General features: G+C 40.6%; 1 protein-coding gene across 6 annotated transcripts in view; it reads right to left on the bottom strand.

Moving 5' to 3' along the window:
* Nucleotides 1–21831, bottom strand: part of NPNT (nephronectin) — a 49129-nt gene extending 27298 nt beyond the window's left edge. Inside the window, exons 1-4 of one of the 6 annotated variants that reach the window (XM_063422257.1) lie at nt 21590–21826; nt 20127–20227; nt 12662–12712; nt 4472–4564 (exon numbers count right to left, since the gene is read on the bottom strand). In XM_063422257.1, coding sequence (XP_063278327.1) covers nt 4472–4564; nt 12662–12712; nt 20127–20227; nt 21590–21660 — 316 coding nt within the window. In that variant the 5' untranslated portion in view covers nt 21661–21826. Of the gene's footprint in view, nt 1–4471; nt 4565–12661; nt 12713–20126; nt 20228–21589 lie in introns of all 6 variants that reach the window. The other 5 variants (XM_063422253.1, XM_063422251.1, XM_063422255.1 and 2 more) reach the window with 5 other exon arrangements.
* Nucleotides 21832–23715: the final 1884 nt, after the last annotated feature.

The raw sequence follows: 23715 nt of genomic DNA on the forward strand, positions 1-23715 counted from the left end.
AACTTTACAGAAAAATCTCCAATAATAAGCAGATGAAAGCTCACATTTTGAAAGGCAAACTTCTCTTGGCAGCACAAAAAGAAAAAAAGTTGTTTTTTCTTTTTTCTGTAAAACACAGCCCAAGTAGGCAGTTCCTGACAGATGTTATAGTTGTATTAACGTATTTATTACACATGCAATGTGTCTGTTAAAAAAGTAATTGTTACATTCAAAAACTCTGTTAGCGTTTGATTTCAATTCACAAATGTATTCCCAAGGAACCCATAGTATTGAATTTACTGAGGTTCACTGACAATCATCATTTTGAAGTAAGAGGAAAAATAGTTCTCTTAGTCTAAAATATCTGTATTCTTCCTCTTTTCTATAAAAAGCATCACTTTACAAAATAAAGGCATAACAGAGCTAAGAATGAAATACTTAACTTCCCCCTAGAAGTAGGGAGAGAATAAGGAAAAGTAACACTGAAATTAAGTTGGCAGGGCAGATTTCAGCAGTGCCTTGTGTTAAGTTCTAGTGATTAAATTCCTCTGCACTTCAGCTCCTAAGTTTAGATACTCCTGATGACTTATGAACTGTGCACTTACTTCCAGAGTTATGACCACAGACTCAAAGCTGAAAATAAGAATTTATGACTGTTCTCAGTATATCACCCTGCATAGAGTATAGATTACATTATGAGTATTAAAATACTGGATCCTTCTATTGGACTCTGAATTCTACACCACCACTTAATACTAAGTATTCTTAGTACAGAAATAAAAGCTCTGGTACTGGCAAATAGACAGCTATTAGTAACATTCTATGAGAATAGTAACATACTATGAGAACAGTAAAAAGTTTAACAAATCCCTTGAATTTCTTTGTGGAAAGGACCACTCATTGTCCTGCCTTTGAGAATTTCATTGTTCAGTCTTTTAATTTCCCACATTGCCTATGACTGCATCACCAATGCAAAGCCAACATTCTTGATTTCACAGTTACACAAGGCAGTGGAGTACACAAAAGCAGATTGAGTGTTTTGGCCACTATGGAAAGCAGGTCTACAACAAATACAAGCTGCTGAGCACAGGTATTTTATATCTAAAGAAATGAAATGAAATGTGATTGCAAGGAAAGGACAAGAGAATTATGCTGGCAAACCCAGATGTGACTCCTTTGCTGCACTGCACCACACATGATCTTGGACCGACTTCAGTGCACACCCAACAATGAGCCACTTATTTCTAGGCAGATTCAATGCACTCTGCTTTTTTTAATTAGCTTCTGCAGACTTCAGCACTCAAGACTTTTTCTGCCTTTTCTTGCCTATCACCTGACTGGGATCAGGCAACACTGAAGTTAAATATCCAATATCACATTTACCCAACTCTGAAAATAGAAAGCCAAGGATCAGAAATCAAAATTAAACTCTTATTACCATACTATAAACAGTAGATCAGCTTTTATTTCCAGCAATTGCAATCACACTACCAGGTCAGCCTCATAAGAGATTTGTATCACCTGAAGAGTTTTGTTCACTTAGTCTGATTAATCAACAGCTGCCAAATTCAGAATTTTTTTAACCCTCATTTTCTACAACTTCCAACTCCATCTAAATCACAGTTTTGCCTTTATCTAACCTGAAAAACAATTTCTAGCACTATCCCTTTACAAAGCAACTTAGAAAACAGGCTCTGAAAGAAGAGCAGAGGAAATAAACAAAACATGACTTTGGTAAAGACTCAAAACTTTGCAGAATACATATAGCAGCACCAACGAAATACAACAAATTATTTGCTCTGCATGCTAAGGGCACGCTGCAGGTTCAGCTTTCACATCCCAGCCGCTGATAGGTCTCTGAGCCTCCATCTCCTTTCCAAGAAATTGTCAGCCTGTTCAAAGCCGTGCAGAAAGGAGGAGCACAACACCTGAAACACAGGACCCCCTCACCCCTTGCTGCTACATTTCTTGCGTGATGATCCAAGGGGTGGAATACAAGAGCTTCACTTCTCTGACCAAGTGGACTTGTGTACAGCTGCACATCTTCACAGGATAGAGAGAAGGCACAATAAAGATATGGCCATATGCATTACTTCATTTCTAAATTAATAAATATACATATATATCAAGTGCTGACTAGAATTTCAAGCACCGAACCTTGCATCATTTTCCTAGAACAAACAGAGTAAGAGAATATAAAGTTACAGAAAAGCAGCCTTGTATTTTTTTGGATAAAGACAACCTTTCCCAGACAAAGAAAGTTAACCTGTATGTGCTTCAGATTGCTAGTAAAAATTACAACTATTTGTAATTTGTCTTACTGAATATTATTTGTATTTTCTTCAAGAGCAGCTACCAATTTTCTGATGAACACATTTTGAAAGTGTGAGTTCTGTTATTATCACTATAAATTAAGGGAGGTGGCAGAGGGTATTTTTTCTCAAGTTGCTCTGTTTGTTTCTTCACTGCTTACAGCTGTAAAGCTGGGATCAAAAAGCTGGAAGGGAAATGCTAAAGCCATTCAGGAGATATGAATGCTGTGGGGAGAACACATGGTTAGCTCTTGTGCAGTCACTGCAATTTGATTGGTGATGAAACAACATAATTAAAATGTATCAGGTAGTCTTAACTTCTGAGTGACCTAAAGTGAGGTATGGATTGTCACAGCAGAGGCAGTGCCACCGGAAAAGGACATCCAGCATCATCACACAGTCAGGGCTGAACAGTTCTGCTGTGAGGTGGGGTTGATCTCTTGGATCAGTCCCAGGAACAGAGCCTGATCCATTGGGCACATCAACAGATGAGATGTAAAGCCTATTTATCAGAGCTTGTACACAAAGAACACATTTCACCAAGAATATGAGCATACTTTACAGCCCACAAACATTCACACATCCTAGGAAGACTTCCATCTCTGCAGGGAACTCCAACATTTCCTCTGCCAACACTATTACTTCTGTTACTATTCTAGAACAGGATTGAGAAAATGGGCCACAGACTGAACAGGGCAGGTGCTGCCTTAAGGTGTAACAACATAGGTCAACATTTATCCTGTGCCATTTCAATCTCCTCCCAGCAAAAGCGGACTCTGCATTCACTGTGCACTTTCAAGTCTCATCCAACCACTGAATCAGCACACGGCAAGAACACAAATCATGACCCCAGGAACAGCTTAAGGGTGTCACCATGTGAGCAGAGTAGCAGCAGCCACCTGAACTTCTGGTTCACCACATTTGGGGCACCACAGTCAGCTGGCATCAGAACCTCATCTACATCTGCCAGGACAGCTTTGTCACCAACACCATGCAAGAATATTTCATAAATACTGCCTTAAAGTGCTTCTTTTGATAACCTATCACATTTTTTCCTTTCTCAGGATTTACTGGCAAGTAAATAGTTTAGTTCAAGACTGAAGCTTCCAGTAATTTGCGAAGCATTCTTTCGAGATTTGTATTTACTACAAATAAAAACTGTTACACATACGTGTAACTTTTAGTTCACTGCACCGTTATCTAAAAAAGTTTTGGATTGACTAAAACACATGGTTTAAAATGTCAGCCCAGAATAAGGGGGAAAAAAACCTGGGATAATATACGATACGATAGAAACTTTTGAGAAACTGAAAAACAACACACGTTTCTACATCAGTTCGGGAAGGATTAGTAAATATGAAAATAAATATGTATCTGTTTTTAAAGAAAATAACTCAGTCTAAACATCCACATGTCATAAGAAATTGAGCAGCATCAGGGTACATCCTTGAAGAAGAAAGTAATTCTGAAAATCCCATTTTTCTACCATATTTCCTCAGCATTAGAAAATGCACACATTCGCCTGTAGGCTGAGACAATTGCAAAAGAGATATAATTGAAATATCTTTGTATGTGAACATGTCTTAGCCTTCAAAGCCTAAAAATCACATATTAAAATTGTCTAACTGTTTATACTCTATGATCTTTATGACATTACATGCTCTGGATGTAACTTTTGACAAAAAAATCCAAACAATGAAACTTGATAATCCAGTAAGAGAAACTTCATCTTTGCAGCAACCCTTTAGTAGTTTAATGAAACCTAGTTAGTTCAGGATTAGAAACATGAAAACGAGAATGTACGAATTATGAGGTTTTTAATTAAACAAATATTATTTCACTATTCAAACATAAAAACTGTGACTATAAAAAACAACAATTTTGACCATAAAGTTTAAATAAATTGTTTGCGATTAAGGAGAGCAGATAACTACAATCCTATATACTAATCTCATTGATTTCTTCTGAATGGATGAAACCAACTTTTCCCCTGTGTCATCCCACTGCAGACATCAATCCCTCTACAATCGTCAGTCCAAATATCAGACTTGCTGCAGCAGCAACAGAGCTGGTATATGAGTTCATTACTCTATAAACACAGGCGACACACACAGCTTTGGTGGAAGAGGGCAGAGAGATCAACAATACTTCCATGACTCCAAAAAGAAGTTCTTTCTTACCTTGGTTGCAAGTTTTTCCAGTGTATCCTGGGTGGCACTTACACTTGTTTGGCCCAATGCATTCACCGTGTTTGCACCCTGGCTGGCATATAGCTGCAAATAGAGGAAAACTCATTATCTCTCCACTCCAGTCACAGCTGACAGTGCTTTACTTTGAAATAAACACCAGCTACCTCATAAATAGTAGCTCTATGTTATATTCAGAAACTAAATACAAAATTCCAAGAAATAATAGAAAGCCATTTTTTGATACCTCTCTCAATAAGACACACAAAAAAATTCATAAAACAACTCTCAAAGCTTCAATAACAAAAGCATTGCTCTTGAAGAAATGTAAGAATTGATGCACAAATATATTTTTGCTGATGCAGGTTTAGCCATCAGGAATATTTTCCTGCCTAACTGAAAAACGTGTGACAGAGGAAGATTTTAAACAGCATTTCTAAGTCTTCTGAATTTAAAATGTTTTTCTGTTATTAAACCTACTTGAAAAATGCAGTATTTACTATGCTCCAAGATATTAGTATATAACAAAACGCAGATACGCAATCCTGCTGAGCTCTCTGCGAAAGCAGGATAGACACAAAATAGACAGAAATCAGATGGTAGCATAACTTGAATACCCTGTAATCAGGATATATCTATTTACCCCAGCTTAAAATTCATTTTCTAAAGTAACAGTATAATTTGGAATTTGCAAGTAACTGACTAGATCCAGCTGCAATATTAATCTGAAAAGAAGGGGCTGTATCATAAAACTGGATGTATCAAGGATGTAATTTAACAGAAATCTGCCAGAATGCACTCAAAAATGTAATTTGCCTTCTAGCCAAGCTGTTTAACAGGGTTGAATTACATAAAATTTAAAAAGAAACAAGATATTTGTTTTCGTTGTAGAAGAACTATCCAAATACATCTTTGATGTTCTGAAAATCTTCTCCATAAGTCTCAAAGCATCCAGAACTGACAATTCCCACAAATATATCCAGAGAAGTAACTGTTAGCATAGAATGAGTTTGCTTGATTTTTAGGACTGTCTTTATTTAGGACTGTTTTAGGACTCCCTTTATTATCGGGCATGTTTTTTGTTTAGGCATAGTATGTATAATCAGTGATATATTCTTACACCATAAAACCTTGTTTTATATCTACAGCTCTGCTCCTGATGGATCTTCCTAGCATGATGAAGTCTCCTTCCAAACAATTGTTAAGGAGTATTTTAAAAGGCAACAGAAATGCAAGATTTTTATTCCCTCCCCCCCCCACCCCCCGACCTCCTCCTTCCCCCAACAAACACTGTCTGGAAACAAAGAAATGAGACTCCTATCTAGAAACACCTCTCAGTGGAAGTGTTAGGGAAAGGAGCTTCTCAGACTACTAAAAGAGTATGTTTAAGGAAGTAAATCCTTGGGTAATGGACAGGTCTGACTGAAGAGCAACTGATCCATCATGAGACACTTCTGGAACACTGTCCTTGAAAACACATACTGCATTTTTAGTCACTATGGCCATAAACAGGAAAAAAGGATCTCCTTTGTTAAAAGTTCATTTAGATGCTGAGATTCTTATCTTCCTGGCATCACAGACCCAGGTCTAATCAGAGGTGATAGTAGCAAACTGAGAACTAAGAAGACCAACTTAATGACTTCAAGGCCACCAGGAAAAAAGAAAGTTGCGATCTAAACTACAGCAAAAGGAAATTACTATAAATGTTTTTGAAAACTTGTTTGTATTTTTAAAGTGAAGTGGGATACACTTATTTAAATCAGTACTTCTTCAGAAGTAAGAAGTAACATGGGATCACTTCAGTAGCTGAACCTGTCGCAACTTTAGTTTAGCTGGGTTTTTTAAAGTCTTGGCCTCTCCCTCAATTGCACAGATTTCACATTAGCAGCAGCTCAGAAAGAAAAAAAAAATCTCTTACTTGAAGACAAAAATCTCTACTACTCCAAGGAAAGCTTCCTAATGACTAGCAAACCACTATCCATAAAGTCAAAGCCATCATAAAACACTGGGGGTTTTGCACATTAAATGGGTATCTGGAAACCTTTGTTTGCTGCCAAACACTGTTCTTGAAAAAAACCTGTTTATTAAAGTACATTCTAGGAACTTGGGCTACTTCAGCATTATGAATCTTATTTTGGCACAGCTGAAATTCAATGTATTATCAGAACTGAAGAATTTCTATACACAGGAGAAAAATGCTTTGCAGTAGGCTTAACATCTGTAGCTCAGCCAACACCACAGATAAATCTGATGGCGTTTCCTATCAGGAATCAAGCCACCCGCAGGATAAAACTTGTGTATCTTCCTATTAACTTTATCAGGGCTTTGCAGGGTGCTCAGGACTGAAGAATCATTTGGTTCAGCCAAGTCTGCATGCCTGGCTGGGGTCCCCACTGAGCCCTACCAGAATAACCAGGCACAGAGAGGTGGGTCACTGCCACCTCTGCCATCTCCAGCACAAAAATCCTTATTCAAAGGAGAAGTTGCCCATACAAGGCAGTAAATCCACTCCCAATGAACTCTATTTGAACACTGGCAACAACTAGATGCAGGTACAAAAATAAGCTTAAGCCAAACTTTCAGCATTTCTTTTAATAGCAGACAACTATTTCAGCTGTTTGGCATGCGTCTGAGCATACACTATATGTGCTCATGTGACTGGATGTTCTAATTCTCCACTCTACTTGTTTTCTTGCAAAGCTCCAGATAGAACAGAATAGAATACTTCAGTCACTCCATTCAAACGTAGACAAATGGAGTTTCTGCCTTTTTTTGAAAACGAGTAGATTCACAAGTAAGGGAGGAAAAAAAGTCTCCCAATTACTATTTTTGCCAATTCTCCCAATTTTCGTCTCTTGAAAATTTAAAAATTTCTCCACAGGCAATAAACCATCATTTGTTTCCAAGTCACCCACATTTACAACGACAGAAATAACCCATGTCCTGGGATTTCAGCCTGTTATGTAACACTTGTTTCCCTGCTTGAGAAGAAGGAAATGTAGACGGAAGAGTTACACCAGGCTGAGAAAGTCACTCTCTAATGAACACAGGGCAGTGAAATCCAGAAGAGTCTGAAAAGGGCTGCCAAAAATCAGTAAAAACTTTCTACTCTTTATAACAGTAATTGTTGTAAACAAAAGTTAAAATTATACTTGCATAGACAAGTGCCACTCAAAATGAAACTGCTAATTGACTGTTGAATCAGTATCAAAACAGACCTACCACATCTCCAAGGACTCCTCTCTGAAAGCTATTAAGCTCCACTTCCCATTGGGTAGGAATGTGAACTGACACAGACAGAAAAAAAATCCTAAGCACAGCAATTTTCATCTTTAGTCAAGTCTTGCTTTTTTATCTGTGCCATAGAATTAACTATACCTAAACTTTCCTTTTCACTTTATTGACCAATTTGTGCAAGAGATAATCAGCAAAAACCCCTCTGTCTCATGATTATTCATTTTAGTTGGATCATTTTAAATTTCTTTTTTTGGGTCCAATGTGAAGATTTGCTCTCAGTTCCCATTAACTTCAAGGAGGTATCCTAGAGCCTTTTATTTGGCCATAAATATGAGTACCTATTTCCACAGCTGGCAAGAACTGCCTTTTTCCTCAAAAAATAAGGTGACGAATACCACATTTTGTCTCACTTAAACTTCAGGACAAATTAAGCTCCCTGTAAAAATAACACAAGAAATTGAAACGTGAATGGGTAGTTTGGGTTTATGATTGGTTGTTTGTTTTTTCTTTTCTTCAAGTGTGAGAGAGTGGAAGAAAGAATTTCTGGTGAAATGCACATGCTGTTAGCACATACAAAATCCACAAGCCACAATCTTGTGAGCCGCTGCTTGCTGTTGGTGGTATCCAGACATGACTCAATCATTCTGACTTACTCTTTTTTAATTGTTGCAAAAATACAACAAACGAAAAACACGTTCAACAAATTCATTATGGGTTTGTAATGCTGGGTTGTTTTTTTTTTCATTTCATCTGTATTTTCTCACTGCACACAGTTCCCTCAGAAGTACCCTTCCCTCAGTGCTTTGGAAGTACCCCTCAGACTCAGTCAGTTCCTCTGCACTAAGCTGCTCACTTTTGAGGGCATGGTTGACTACCACATGCTGTCCCCTCTATTCCTTCTCATCTAGAATCAAACCATTAATGATCTATTTGTTGACTACCAAATACTGTTTGGTGGAGACGTAACCAGAAGATTGCACTGTCTGGTTCCTACCTAATTCCTCTTCATTTGTGGCCAACAATGGAAATCCCTGGGCTTTCTTAATGAACTATCTCTGGTGATCAAAATTCTCTTTGGTTTTCCAACACTTATGGTTATATTTTTTCATTAAAACAGCATTGGGTATAATTCATATATTCTTTTTCTTTGTTTTGCCTCACAATTTCTGATTTTTTTTCATCTCACTGAAGTATAAAATTATGCACAGAAATACCTGTAACTGAAACAAACTATGCTAGCTATCTGCCTGAATGGCAGTGTTTCTGCCCTCTCTTCCAGAGTAACACACAGTCCCCTCTTTACTCTGACTACAGATCCCAGCTCCTTAAAATTCAATTTGCTCAGACACAGCAAGTAGTTTGTGCAGCAGCCCAGAAATGATTACATAATGTATTCAGCTTCACAAACCTTTGCTGGATCCTCTTACACTGCTGATTGCAGAACACATTTCCCATCTTCAGACTGTTTCTAACATTCCCCCCAGTGCCAGCTTTCTAACAAGACTTGTATTTTGGTGAAAGAAGTTTCCTCTACACTGCCTCCTTCACCTGAACCTGGCTGCCTTTCTCCTGTGGTGCTCACAGACCACAACACCAAGTTCTCCCTCAGGGTCAGCTGCAGCTCACATCTCTCTCTGTTTACTTTTTCCAATTCTTTGTAAATTATGCAATTACATAAACATGCTCAGGAAAATGAAACTGCCTTAATCACAGCAATTCTGGTCTAGGATCCCAAAGGTATGAGCTAATTTGTAAAATAAATCTTTGTAGATCTTTCAGAGTTACATGTTTCTTTTTTGTTCAACTACATACTTCAATTACAACTGCACAAAGAGAATGCACAAAGCTTATCCCACCTCAAAGTTACTAGCAGGTGGTAAAAACACATCATAGCCATAACTCACATTAGAGAATTACTTCTGCAAAAATGACTTTGCTTCCCCAGTGAGTGTATAAATCACAGAATATATCTCTGCAGAGATTAATGGGCCTGACTGGGCAACTGGGTATTAATTTTCTGATAATTTCATCTGCACAACACTTCTTACTCTTTTTTTTTTTTTTTTTTTTGGAAGATAATAAATGTCCTTGACCAACTTCTGTAAGTAGAAACTGACAATAACTTCAGACAAAATGGTAGTATCTAATCCCTGAACATTTTTTTAGAAATGTTTTGCCTTTATTTGTGACATTCATTTTGTCAAAATGCATGCTCAAGTTTTTATCTGAAACATTCCTTCCATTAAGTAAGAGGCTCCTTATTTTTCATGCACAACTCCAACACTCACCCGAGTAAATCAGTTACTCAGTTTGCACATATGATTCTGGTAACAGCACATTAACATGACAAACTGCAACCAGTGTGGGCCATTCACTGCAGTGAATTCTTGGCTTGGCTATGACTGCTGCCAAATGTGTTTCTAAACCACACAGAAAAATCCAGACCCTGGTTTATGAATGTCTTGCTATTCAGAACAGCACTACACAGCATGCATAACTTAAGCATGGGTAACACTGAAATCAATAGAATTTAATGAAGTCAGTAGAATTTAATCTAATGCTTATACACTTAAATACTCCTTTTTAAAAATCAGCAAAAGTCTGATCTAACACATGCAAAATTAGAAAAGCAAGAAATATTTCATTCTTTGTCAAGCTTTGTGTTTGCATTTTAAGTGGTTCACTAAAACTGCTTAAAGAATGGTGCTTATCATCTCAAATGCCTGTTTGTTACCTGAATTTTTCTGTGTCTATGGAATTCCAACAGGTAGAAACAAGACAGCATGAGTGTCTCTACCTGGTGACTGAAGACAAACTGGATCCTACTGATATTTTGTTTATTTAAATATAAAACATCCACTGGCTTCAGCAGAGTAACTTCTGTATGATAGTAACGAAGCCAATTTCACTTGGACAGATGAATGGCTGAGTGCTTTGCTCCTCCCTGTCTGAGACCAGTGTGTCTGCCACAGGAATATGCAAACAGAATCACAAAATCACACAGAATCATTAGGCTGGAAGAGACCTTCAAAATCATCGAGCCCAACCCATGCCCAAACACCTCAACTAAACCATGGCACTGAGTGCCACATCCAGTCTTTTTTTAAACACATTCAGGGATGGTGACTTGCAGGGGAAAATTTCAGTGATTCCACCACCTCCCCAGGCAGACCATTCCAACTTTTTATCATCCTTCCTGTAAAAAACTTTTTCCTAATATCCAACCTGTATTTCCCTTGGCACAGCTTGAGGCTGTGTCCTCTCGTTCTGTCAGCTGCTGCCTGGGGAAAGAGACCATCCCCCACCTGGCTACAGCCACCTTTCAGGAGATTGTAGATTGATAAGGTCATCTCTGAGTTTCCTTTTCTCCAGGCTAAATAATCCCAGCTCCCTCAGCCATTCCTCACAGGATTTGTGTTTCAAGCCCCTCACCAGCCTCGTTGCCTCCTCCGGATGCGCTCAAGAGTCCCAAGGTCCTTCCTAAACTTAGGGCCCAGAACTGGACACAGCACTCAAGGTGTGGCTTCACCAGTGCCCAGTACAGGGGAAGAATGACCTCCCTGCTCCTGCTGGCCACACCATCCCTGATCCAGGCCAGGATGCCCTTGGCCTTCTCGGCCACCGGGGCCCACTGCTGGCTCATGTTCACTGCTGTCACCAGAACCCCCAGGTCCCTTTCTGCCTGGGCACCGTCCAGCCACACCATCTCCAGCCTGTAACAGTGCAGGAGGTTATTGGAGTCAAAATTCAGGACTCGGCACTTGGACTTATTAAACTTCACCTTGTTGGACTCTGCCCATCCCTCTAACCATTCCAGGTCTCTCTGCAGAGCCCTCCCACCTTCCAAAAGATCGACACACGCTCCCAGGTTACTGTCATCTGCAAATTTACTAATGAAAGACTCAACACCCTCATCCATGTCATCAATAAAAATATTGAACAGAGCTGGCCCCAGCACAGCCCCCTGAGGGACACTACTGGTGCCTGGCCCCAGCTGGATGCAGCGCCATCACCACCTCTCTCTGGGCTTGTTCCTAACCCAGAAAAGCCAGTTCCTAACCCAGAAAAGAGGACTCCTGTCCAAGCCATGGGCTGCCAGCTTTTCCAGGAGTGTGCTGTGGGAGACAGTATCAAAGGCCTTGCTGAAGTCCAGGCAGACAACATCCACAGCCTTTCTTGCATCCACCAGGCGGGTTACCTGGTCATAAAAGGAGACCAGGCTGGTCAAACACGACCTACCCCTCCTAAACCCCTGCTGGCTGGGTCTTATACCCTGGCCATCCCATAAATTTTGTGTGATGACACTCAATATAAACTGTTCCATTATCTTGCCAGGTACTGAGGTCAGGCTGACTGGTCTATAATTATATAATTATAATTTAATTCCTAAGCAGCAGCAGATTACAGCCCTGGGTAGCAAAGTAAACTATGTTGATTTCTTTTTACGCTAACATGCTAGGTTCTACACTTCTGGAGAGCATGGGCCGTAAAGCTTCCCTGTTCTGGGAAGGACAACCTGCAGTGGAAGTGCAAAGCAGGCAGCGGGGGGGAATAAGTGCCTCAGCCACCCCAAAATAACTTCCCACTGCACATGATTCAATGCCATGAAAGCAAATTAGGCCTCCTGACAGCTTGTAAATGCATTGCTGGGAGTACAATTTGCAGAAAGGGAAAAATATTGCCAAGGGCTTGAGGGTAAAATAATGAAAACGAGCAAAAAGGGGAAAAGTGTAGTATTTTAGAAAATACATGTATCATTGTACAGGCATCTGGGATAAAATAGCCCTATTAATTTCTTTCCCCCCTCATTTTCCCCAAATCAAATGCTTAAAAAAATAAAAAATAACCAAAAATTATCTTCTTGTCACATATTATAATTTCTAGGTAAACTTATGACTTCAAGTCATAACCTTGCCAAAATTACTTCAAGAAATATGTTCAGCTAACCTTTGGGCTGGCACCTTAGGCTGGCTATTCTCTGCCTTAAGACGTAGAACGCTGCAAAACAAATATCCAAAAGAGAAATTCCAGCTTTTTTTTTTTTTTTTCTCTGCAAGGAGGATGGACTTGGCTGTGGTTTTTTATCAACTTGTTACATTCCTGGAGAATTACATACATTCAACATTCAGAGCTTCTCTGAAATAAAAAAAAAACTGGTACACATTTAAAAATGGAAATACATCAGTATTTCATTATGAGAATTAACAAACACATTTTGATACAAAAGAGTAATTAAATATAATGACGTGATGCTATTCTTATTCAATCAGCTAAGGAACTACACTTTGTCAAGTTTCATACAGTAAGTAGTTGTAAAAATTCTCATGTTTCATGGTTCAGGTTCAAAGTTTCCATCAAGAGAACACAAATGCTTTTCTTAAAGACACAGTATCCTTTTATGTCAGTATGAGTATATATTTTAAATTTAATGCTGTGTCTCCACAGCTCAAACACAAAGGCTTAGCATCTGGATGTTAATTTGAGAGCAATTAAAATTACACCCATTTATATGTATCTGAACATCTTCAATCAATAAACATTTGGCATACAAATTTACTGGTCATTTTTATAATGTTTAAAAATGTAATGTCATCTAAATTAAAAGTAATACATACAAACCTTTCCAGCTCTTGCTACCACATGAAACAAGATATGCAACAAAACTTAAATAAGATGAAAACACAGATATATGTTCAGGCTATGTGAAATCAGTTTAGTTGCCAATAAATTTAATGTTAGCAGCATGGCTTGTTAGGCTACACAGCCTTGTGATAGCAGGCTGGGACTTGAGCAACAGGAGCTCTTTGTTTCTTAAGCAGTGTGTAACACAACACTTAGGAGTTTTCTATGATTGCAACTTACACTAGTTTAAGTTAGTTTTAACTAGAAAACCCCTTAACTTTGGTTACAGTGGAAAGAAGCTCCTCAGGTTGTTACTGGGCTTTCAAGGATGATGTAATTAAGAATACACTACAGTTGTAATTGGTCAAATCATGTTACTGATGACATTTCTGTAGAAAAAAGTGGGCTGCAAAACTACTAACCTGCATATGAAGTGCATGAGGAATGCAGTAGTGAAATGGAAAAGGATACTGTATCTTTAACACAGTAAAGTCATGCTTTAAAGGCATAAAGGTTCTAAACTGCAAAAAAATCTGAATAAAAATAGCAAAACCTCATTTTTATTCTTGAATAGCGGTGTAAAGCAGTATAGCAATTCTGTATAAAATGTCTTTTCTTTGAAAAGTACCAGGGATGCACAAAAATATCAGTCATTTTACAAGAAGCAGACATGCTTCATATCAGTATTTATTAAACACTGCCAACAAAACGCACTAATTCAGACTGTGATCTTGCAACCACAAATTCAGTAGCAAAACTCTTACTGACTTTAGGGATGCTTCTGATAGCGGATCAGCCTCCTAGAATCCAGTATTTCCACAGCTTGGTATTGACACAATCACGGTTTTATTTTTGTGCATCATGGACTATACAGAATTGCCATTTCCACTGAAAGCAATGTTATGTGCAGGAAACAGAAGTCCTAAGCAGCCCATGGCCTTTTCTCCCATTGATGTGCTGGATGATTTATATGGGAAAACTCCCATCAATTTCATTGTTAGCTCTACAAAATCTCCTTCTCTACATCAGTGAGAGCACAGCCACTGCTTCCTCCCCCTCCCACCACCTCACACCCCTGTAGGAGATGGCACAGAACAGGTATACAGCCTTAGAGCTCATTAGGACAGGAGCAGCAGCACAGACACTGCAAGAGCCTTCCCAAGGGTTGTGAGAAGGCAGCAGCATGCAACAGTTCCCAGCAAAGCACTGAGTCATGCCTGCATCTGCTGTACATCAACTTGTACAAGTCCACTTTAGAACTTCTAGAAATCATATGCTTTCTACTAGGTTTGGCTGAATCTAAACGTGAGCCTGACATCCTTCCATTAACACTTTTTTAATAATGCAAAGCTAAGGGCAGGTGTAAACTGATGGTTTGACTTTATCTATTCTTGACTGTTCTGTCCCTAGGCCTTAAGCCAACTGTGGTGGAAAACTACTTTGTTGACCTGTTCTGGGTCTGCTTCCTAGGTAAAACCCTCCAACCTCAGCACGGGAAGGTAACCACATGGAGTTACAACCAATGGGCTCTCTGAAAGAGCACACTCATCTTCACCACCCCTTCTGGAGACAGACCACACAGATTTTCTTACTGTTTAAGGAGAATAACCCACAGAAATGGGTGAAGTCATCAAATATCATGGCTTATCAAACCCACGTTCAGTTTAAATTTTTATTCTTGTTGGTGAACCTTTCTATCCGTCAGACAAAATCTGCTGACTCCAACAGTCACACAGATTCCAGTCAGCAGAGGATCTGACAGCAGATCTGCATTTGTTTATAGAAGCTACAGATCTAGTCTGCTCTTCTGTACCTATGTTAATACAGCAAAAGGAACCATTTTTGTCATCACCTCTAGCAAAGGAGTTGTCCAAACTGTAAAGCAGAATGAGAATTCAAGCCACTTGATGTTGCTTTTCTTTTAAAAATCCTGCTTAACCTTTTGAATCTATGTTAAAGTATTATCTCTTTCTACAGTTTTTTGCTATTAAACTGAAACTAAAATTCTGAAACAATCTTTACATCTTTACCTTGACTACATATCACTGATGTACAAATAAGTTACAAACAGATACACAGCCAGGTTCAAAGCAGGAGTATTTTGTTTATGAAAGACACACACAGAGGCAGAAACCATTTTTATAGCTTTTGAAAGAACTACAGAGATATTTCTAAGCCAGCAAAAAAGAGGCAGACAGACCATTAGTTTTAAGTATAGTTTTGAGGCAATCTGGATAGATGAGTGGCAAAAATACCTACAAAGAATTACGTTGTGCATTTGTGCAAGATGCATGTCCTGACTTGGTTTTCCCTGTGTCCTTTAAAACCCCTTGAATGGGCTCTGGGTTAGGACAACACATTCAGTACCACAGTACCTTACAATGCAAAAACATTTAGGAATTAAAAATGCTCTACTGAAACCTGCTTTCAAAAATACTCTATCATAGGAAATCACCTCCCCTGCTCTACAAAAAGAAATCCAGAAGAAACTCCTTCCACCCTCACATTTGCTCTGGGTTATGGCTTAGCTGCGTGCACAACAGTAAGACACAAAGGAAGACAACAACAACCCTATTTTTATACATTTTACATTTTTCATAAGGTACTTTATCAACATACCATCTTTCACAGAGATAAGCTTTTGTGTGATTACTCCCTTTTACAGTTATTACTCCCACTCCTACTAATTAAAGTGCAAGTAAATCCCGCAGGCTGGGCAACAACATTTTTGGACTTATTTCAAGTGGGATATTAAACATCTAACTTTAGAGCATTGATGCTGTGAGTCCCTCAGTGTAAAGGATCAACTCTATCAATGATGAGAGCACTTCATGTGAGCTAATAGTTGGTGTTTAAACATAATTTGTGTTGCTTCCAAATAATGTTGGTGTTTAAATGTAATTTGTGTTGCTTCCAAATTAGCCTTTCTACACACTAGGTTTAATTAATTAATCTGGTTTACATACCAAATCAAAATCTACAAAAAGCTACTTAGTTATGTTAATGATGGAAGATACGCACAGTTCTAAATTTAAGCCGCTAAACAAGTGTGGATGGATTTTCAATTTACAAGAACTAAGAAATGCCAATGAATTTGAGTTACATTTGTTCAGACCCTTTGAAAACATGCCTATATTTTTATCAGTCTCAAAATTCATCTAGTTGTCTAAACACAGATCTCACTTGGTGTTCAAAGCCTGCAAGGAAGAAAAAACATCCGATCTGTTTCAAAGTTCTTGATTATTTCAGTTTGAAGGACACCTTCTGAACGCATTTAGTGGAAATTGAAACGGCACTTGAAAGGGAATTTCATGTCACTGCAGAGTGAATATTTCTACTGGCTGAGCTGTTACAGCTGACACCAACAGGCTCTGGAAGCAAGTTTACAGACAGATCACACCTATGTGCACAAGTCTTGATCGGTGTAAAGAGGAGACACAGGATGTAAAGAAAGTAGTGTAAATTAAAGGATGGCCCTATTTCAACTTCTTCCTACATGTTTATAAGAGCAGAAGACAGCTGAATTATGCTGAGTGGGGTTGCTAAGCGGCACTAAACATTATTATGCTCCACATGCACTCCTTTGCCAGTCAAAGGGACATAAAAGGAAAAACTTCACACTTCACAAAGCCAAGTTTAGCTAACACAGCTCAGTTTCCCTTTGTAACTCTTTGGATGGATTATGGATGGAAGATCAGGAGCACAGAGCCACCAAGGCTTATGGCGCTAATGACACTCATCAGCTCCACCACACTCCTGCTCTGTTACAGCTGACATATCCAGGTTTAAGCATGTCCCAATTAAACCATTACCTTAAATCACACAGCTGGTTGAAACAAACACCTTTTTTTTCTCAATAGCTGTGGGCAGAGGGCATGCTTGGTTGAGCAGCTCAGCTGGACAGCAGAAAACATATCCAGGTGTATGAGTGACCATTTGCCCTTGGCTCATCACAGCTCAGAGGTATCTGCAAACTGGGACCACCCTGTCACGTATCTGTGTGCCTGCTCCACTGTGGCTCCAGCATGGCTCTCACCTTATATCTGCTGTCAGAAGGATAAATTCTGAGATAATTAGTGGCCACATGGTCAATTATGCATAAATAAGCAGATGAGAGTCCAAAGGTGCTGTTACAGTTGCAGGCATACCAAGGATGGCTCAAGTTGGTTTGAAAAATAGCAGTTTCAACTCACTAATAAAGAGCTCAGCATTACTACCTATATATTTGAAGCTTCTTTTTTGGAGACATTTATAAACTGGGTCTCACTCCTAATTTTTAAGCCTGACTCTATACTTGTTTTCCTTGTCCAAACAAAACTTATACTAAAATACCCAAGAAAATGTACACCTAGTAGAGAAAGTCTGACATCTATTTATGCCACTCTCTTTGGGGACAGGGCTAAGAGCTTGATCTTTGACCAGAGAGAAAGCAGATGAAATAATCATGCACTTGGCTTTTTGGAAAATTTTCAGCAATGTTCCTTTGTACAGTAAAATACCCAAGTTTTCCTTTGAGGCCAGGAATGTTGCCTTCTGTGCCAGGTTAATCCTTCATACTGGGTGCCACATTCTCAAGGTGGAGAGTTGACTACAGATTTTCTATTTGGCTGCAAGCACTAAAGAGATTCACTTTCATTTAGTGTAATCTCCTACTCTGTGATATGTCTGGAATTTTTACCACCTGCAGCTGGGGCAGATTTTCATGTTTAATTTTGCCAGTATTTTGTCTCCCATTTAAAACAGAGAAGGAGTTTTAGTAAAATTTCCACCTAGCTATCTCAGACTCTTCTGATCCAACAATTCAAAAATTATCAGTATGTAAAGAAAAAAAAAAGGGAGAAATGCTTTTTGACACTTAAGTGGTAACTGTATTCTTTTGAAAGTCTGGTTCCAATTACTGGAGATAATCCCAGAAAATACCTATCTACATGTCTTTTAAATGTATATGGAGACAAATTTGTGAATAATGGACTAAAATGCAGTGGAAGGAGATGAGAATCCACCTACCTTTAGCCTTAAGGGAAAAAAAAAGCATTTATAGTATCTGAAAAAGCTAGCACTAAAATTATCTTACTGACAAAATTCAAAGAACAAAAAATAAATTATACTTTTCTGTGTATTATTACTTTTGTCTCATTTCCGATTATTAATTACAAATCTTTTGATAGTATCACTTTATGCTATTCCTGTCTCCCAAGATCATAAAATTGCAAACACAGATTAGATTTGGTAATAATGAGAAACTGATTTCCACCTAAACATGAGCTGTAATTTATGGCCACAACATGGGAGACAACTTGTCTAAGAAAAGGGCCACAGTGACACAGCAGTCTGGACTCTTTTGGGTTTGGGTTTTTTTGAGGGGTTATTTGTTTTGTTTTGGGTTTTTTGTTTTGGTTTTTTTGTGTGTGTTTTTTTTTGTTTTGTTTTTGGTTTTTGTTTTGGTTTTTTGTTTTTTGGGGTTTTTTTTGTGGGGTTTTTTTTAATACAATGCAAATTATTGGTATTTACCAGTTAAGCCTTCATATCCTCAGACATTTAAACACACCATAATTTCCAAATAAAACTGCATCATGAAATGTGGACATAGATCCTATTGCCTTTGGAGTTGCCTCAATCAATCTACTAGATATTCTTCTTCCTTCTTCATAAATATTCATGCCAAGGAAAGGACTACTTGTTATCAATTAGAACCCTAAACCCCAAAATTATTCATGGTATGGCCTGAGAGGTATCAACCTGAGAACTCTGCATCAAAGAAACAGGGATGTTGTATTCCAGAAGTACTTTCCATAGCTTTTTACTAGTCATTTTATCTATCTAGTAAGACTTGTGGGCTTCTAATATACTTACGAAGAGAGAAACCAGTCTTGCCATTTACAGATTTGAACAAAACCTTTGCTGAGAGTTGCATTTCCAAAGCTTTTCCTATCTTTTGTCAAAGATTTGCCCTGCAGACTACGAAACCTACAGCATTTAACACCTGTTCTACTTTGAAAATGGCTGGGCAGAGAATTATCTTGTCCACATATGTTTGTGTTTAAATAAAAAAAAAAAATTTAAAAAGCTAAGGACCAGTTTTTATATACTTGCTCCTGCAAAAACTTCAGGAAATTCCTCATGTATGAGTGTTAAACACATGAGTAAGCATCTGCAATATCAAAGGTTGTAATATTAACAAGCTGAGGTCTCTACAACACTCCTAACAACTTTAACTTCTACACTAGCTGCCTCCACAGAATTCCCATTGAAGGTGTAGTTAATTATGAAGACTTATCTACTAGTTTATCCTGTAGTCATATCAAAGAGTCTAGATGTGAGAACCTCAGAAACGTTTCTCTTCATGTGTGACCCAGTAAAAGGATGCTGTCAGGCAGATTTATTCCCTTAGGTTGGGGTTGCTTGAGCTTAATACTTAATTGGAACATTTCCACCAATTTTCTAATTAATTCTGGTTTCCTTCTTGGATGCAAATATTATCGTCCTGCAGTGCCCGTAACATGACACAGTGTAGTTACACCAGGTTATCAGATCAAAGCACGAAAGGAAGCAGAAACCAAAAAGAAATTTCCAAACTCCATTTTACCTTACTTGACAGCAGTCGTTTTTAGCAGTGCTAAAAACAGACAAAATTTTAACATGACAGCATCCTTCTATGTCAGTCAGGCACACACGTGCAAAAGCCTATCCCTGCACTGTAAAGGATGTATGTGAACACGTGAAGACATGACTAGGTGTGTACAAGCTTTCTCTACAAGTGACTAGAAGCCCCAGCAGCAGTGATACTCACGTTGGCACTGGCCCCAGGCCACTCGGGCCCAGCCCCAGCAGCAGTCAATTCTGCTTCCAAAGCGACACAGTCCTGCAGACGAGACTATTTGTCTGGGCCACCTGCACAAGACAGTTCAACAAAGTCTGGTGAAACACTTTGAAAGTAGCTACAATCATCCTAGAGTAAAAAAAAAACCAAAAAAAACCCCAACAAAACCCTACCAAGCAACTAAAAACCCCAAAAGACAAAGAACAGCAAAAACGTCTTCAGCATAGAGAAATATAATTTTTTTTTCTTTTTTTTTGAAGAGAGTAACTGCTCTCAGCCAAGCCTGGGATATTTCTGTCATTAATATTTTGTTTAGTTCAAAAAATGCAAATGACAATAAGTGAAGAGGAGAAAAGGTAATTACAACAACTGAGCAAAGCCTGAAAAAGCTGACATGCTTTGCATTACGCTCACTGCTGCCACTCCCAGGCTGGCACTAAACAGAAGTTCAGAAGTCTGAAACAATTTGAAGTATGGAATAAGCGTCATCATAAAGTTTAGGCATTGTTTTAGTTCACAATATATGGCAAAATTTTCTCACTGATACGACCGAGTTCTGCAACTGAAACATTAAAGGAAAAAAACAATGAAAACAAAAACTTCTTGGACTGTTAAACCGAGATTAAAGATAAAAGGAGAGCAATAGTCTTCCCTTGTTCCAAGGAAACGATACCACGGCCTCACGCAGTTATAAATTATTGACACGAATCAGTAATGTCTTTTAACGACAGGCTGAAATCCCGTGAGCGCTGCATCTGAACAAATCCTATTAAAAGCGAAAGCAGCGCTGGGGAGGGCGGGGGTGGTGCTGGCCGCCTGCCCCGCACGGCGCGGTGCCCGCTCCCTGCAGCGCCGCCGGTCGCGACACCTGACACGACACGGCGCGACACGGCCCGCGGGCACACGCGCCCCGAGCTTCGTGTTAAAACCTGAACCGCGATCTCCGCCGCCGTCTCTTTCGAGTGCCTTCGGGCGTCAGTAAGCTAATTTTATCTCTACGGCACACGCGATGCGCTTTGTTTTTAATTCCCGCGGGACGCAGCGCCCCCGGAGCAATAAACTTTTCTTGTGCCTAAGGCCGTGTTTAGGCTGCCGAGCAAGGCGCGGTACTCGGCGGCGGCGGGAGGCTCCGGGGGCCGGCGGGGTCCTGCCGCGGAGCCCCGGGACGGCACCCGCGCCCCCACCTGTGCCCCCCGGTCCGTGCCCTCAGCGGGGATCGGGAGCGCCACACGCGTCCGGCCGAGGGCTCCGGCCGCCCCCGCCTCGCCGGGAGCCAGCCCCGGGGGCCGGTGCCAGGCAGGAGCCCGGGGGCCACCACAGCGCCCCGCGTCGAAAAGGGGAGAGCCCGGGATCTCCCCGCTCTCCCTGAGGGCACGCCGACTTGGCCCTGCCCGACCGGTCCCGGCCGCCACCCCCGCTCTCCCCGCGCCTACCTTCTGTCAAATTCCCCGGCCGCCCCCAGTGAGAGGCAGGACGCCAGGAGCAGCCGCAGGGAGAGCTCCATGGCAGGGGGTGCTCCGCTGGCCGCCGAGGCGGCCTCGGGCGGGCAGCGGTGGCGGAGGCGCTCCCGCTGCAGGGCGGGCGGGCGGGCGGGGGTCCGGCTGCCGCCCAGGCCCGTCGCGCTGCCACAGCTCCGGGGAGGCGGCGAGCTCGGCGCCCGCCCTTCCCCTCTCCTTCTCCCTCTCCCGGTCCCTGACCGCCCGCCTGGCTGCCAGGCGCGGGAGGCGCGGCGCGGGGAGCGGCAGCGCCGCCCGCCCCCGGCAGAGGCGCCCGCGGCCCACCCGGGCCGCCTCCCCCTGCTAGGGGCACCTGGCGTGCGTGGGGCACCTGGGGCGGGAGAGAGCGGCAGCGGGCCCAGCTGCTGCGGACAGCGAGGCACCGGCCGCGGTCTGGGGGCTCTGGGAAGGGTGGGCTTCCTTGTCATGAGCTTTTGTATCTTGAACTTCCTGAAGGAAGATGGTTACGCCCTCCTCACTGCAAAGCTCCCGTCTAAAGAGCGTTATGATTTGGCCGCCTTTTAGCAACCAAACCTCCCCAACAACAAAGCTCTTTGAAAGACTTACAAGGTGTATATGTTTTTTTCCTGTCTCAAGCACTCCTACTAATAGCTGTCAGGTGTTGGGGTGTGTGTGACATCAGGTGTCCCAGCCCTTGTCCAGAACAAAAACGGACAAGTTTAAACACTTAACTACACTGCACGTAATGTGCTTGCACCACTACAGACAGCAATGACTGCATCTGTACCACCACTAACATGTTTAAATACAGCCCTTATTTTTGTTTGGTTTCTACAAACTACAGCTTTGGGACTTACCTGAGGACATTTCTAATAGCAGCCTGTCACCAGTTCAGGGTCAGAGATGTTGTGACATCTCTCTGATTACAGACAGATGGGGTCAACCCCTTGGACTGGGTTGCAGCATTTGTTTGATTTGTGCCTACACAAGGCTAAAGCTCATCAGCTGTTCCTACAAGGGGTCTGGCTGTAGCTTAGAAGCAGAAAGCAAGGATTTTCTCTGGTTTGTGCTGTAACACAAAGCCAAACCCTTCAGGAAGCAGTTGGATGCTAACCACGACTTAAAGCTTCAGATTTCAGTGGGTAGTTCTGTGCAGAGCATTTTCCACCCTCAAAACACAGATAATTCAAGTAATACTGCACAAGGGTGGCCATTTTTTACACAAGATACAAATTCTGCCAGTAAACCTTTAAAACCACACCTTTCTTCAGATCGGTTTTACTACTTTCTGCTCAAGTTTGAGCAGAATGCCCCCCCAGTGCTCCTTCCCCTCTTTTTTTCATCTTTCCATGACCATACAATCACCATGACAAGCTTTCTGTCCACAGCATTAGCCCAGAAATTTTTAGACCCAGAGAAAAAACAACTGTAGAAACTCCAAGGCGATGATTCTGCAAGGTGCTTGTACCTGTGCTCAGATAACATGCAAGCCCTCTTAGAGGACTCAGATATAAAAACTGCACTGAGGACCAAACCTGGTTCCCTCCATTCACATGAGAAGCTGATAGCCAAGCAGTGAGTGCAATAACACGGTGCTGTTTGGGAAAGACAGAAGAGCATCTGGCTTGTGTTAGATCCTTGCTGAAATGTACAGCTGATTGCCAGCTCTTGACTGATTGATAATTGGTTGTTTTTTCACTTGGATGTGTGATGTGGTATAACAGACCATGCATAGTGAAATCACTGTCAAGATTTAATGGGCAAAAGGGGAGATAGCCTATTTGTGATAACCACAGGGATTTCTTTCTGGTAACAGCATCTGCATGCATCTTTCCAACTTGTAGAAAAAGACTGTCCACAAATTACACCACAGCCAAGTCCAGTATAAGTGCCAAAACCAACATTTGATCATCACTCTGAATTAAGGTCTAGGGCAACCTGACACTTTCCCTCTCATATCTGAAGAGACATGTCATAAAATCAATTCCTTTAATGCAGTGCTGCATAATGGTACTTCATGTACACAGCAGCTTTAAAGCACACACTATTCCTTTAAAACCTGTTCTCTCATAAATGGCAGTAAGATCATTTAATCTCTCCAG

The sequence above is a fragment of the Prinia subflava genome, chromosome Z (assembly GCF_021018805.1).
Source record: "Prinia subflava isolate CZ2003 ecotype Zambia chromosome Z, Cam_Psub_1.2, whole genome shotgun sequence".
NCBI classification, from domain to species: domain Eukaryota; kingdom Metazoa; phylum Chordata; class Aves; order Passeriformes; family Cisticolidae; genus Prinia; species Prinia subflava.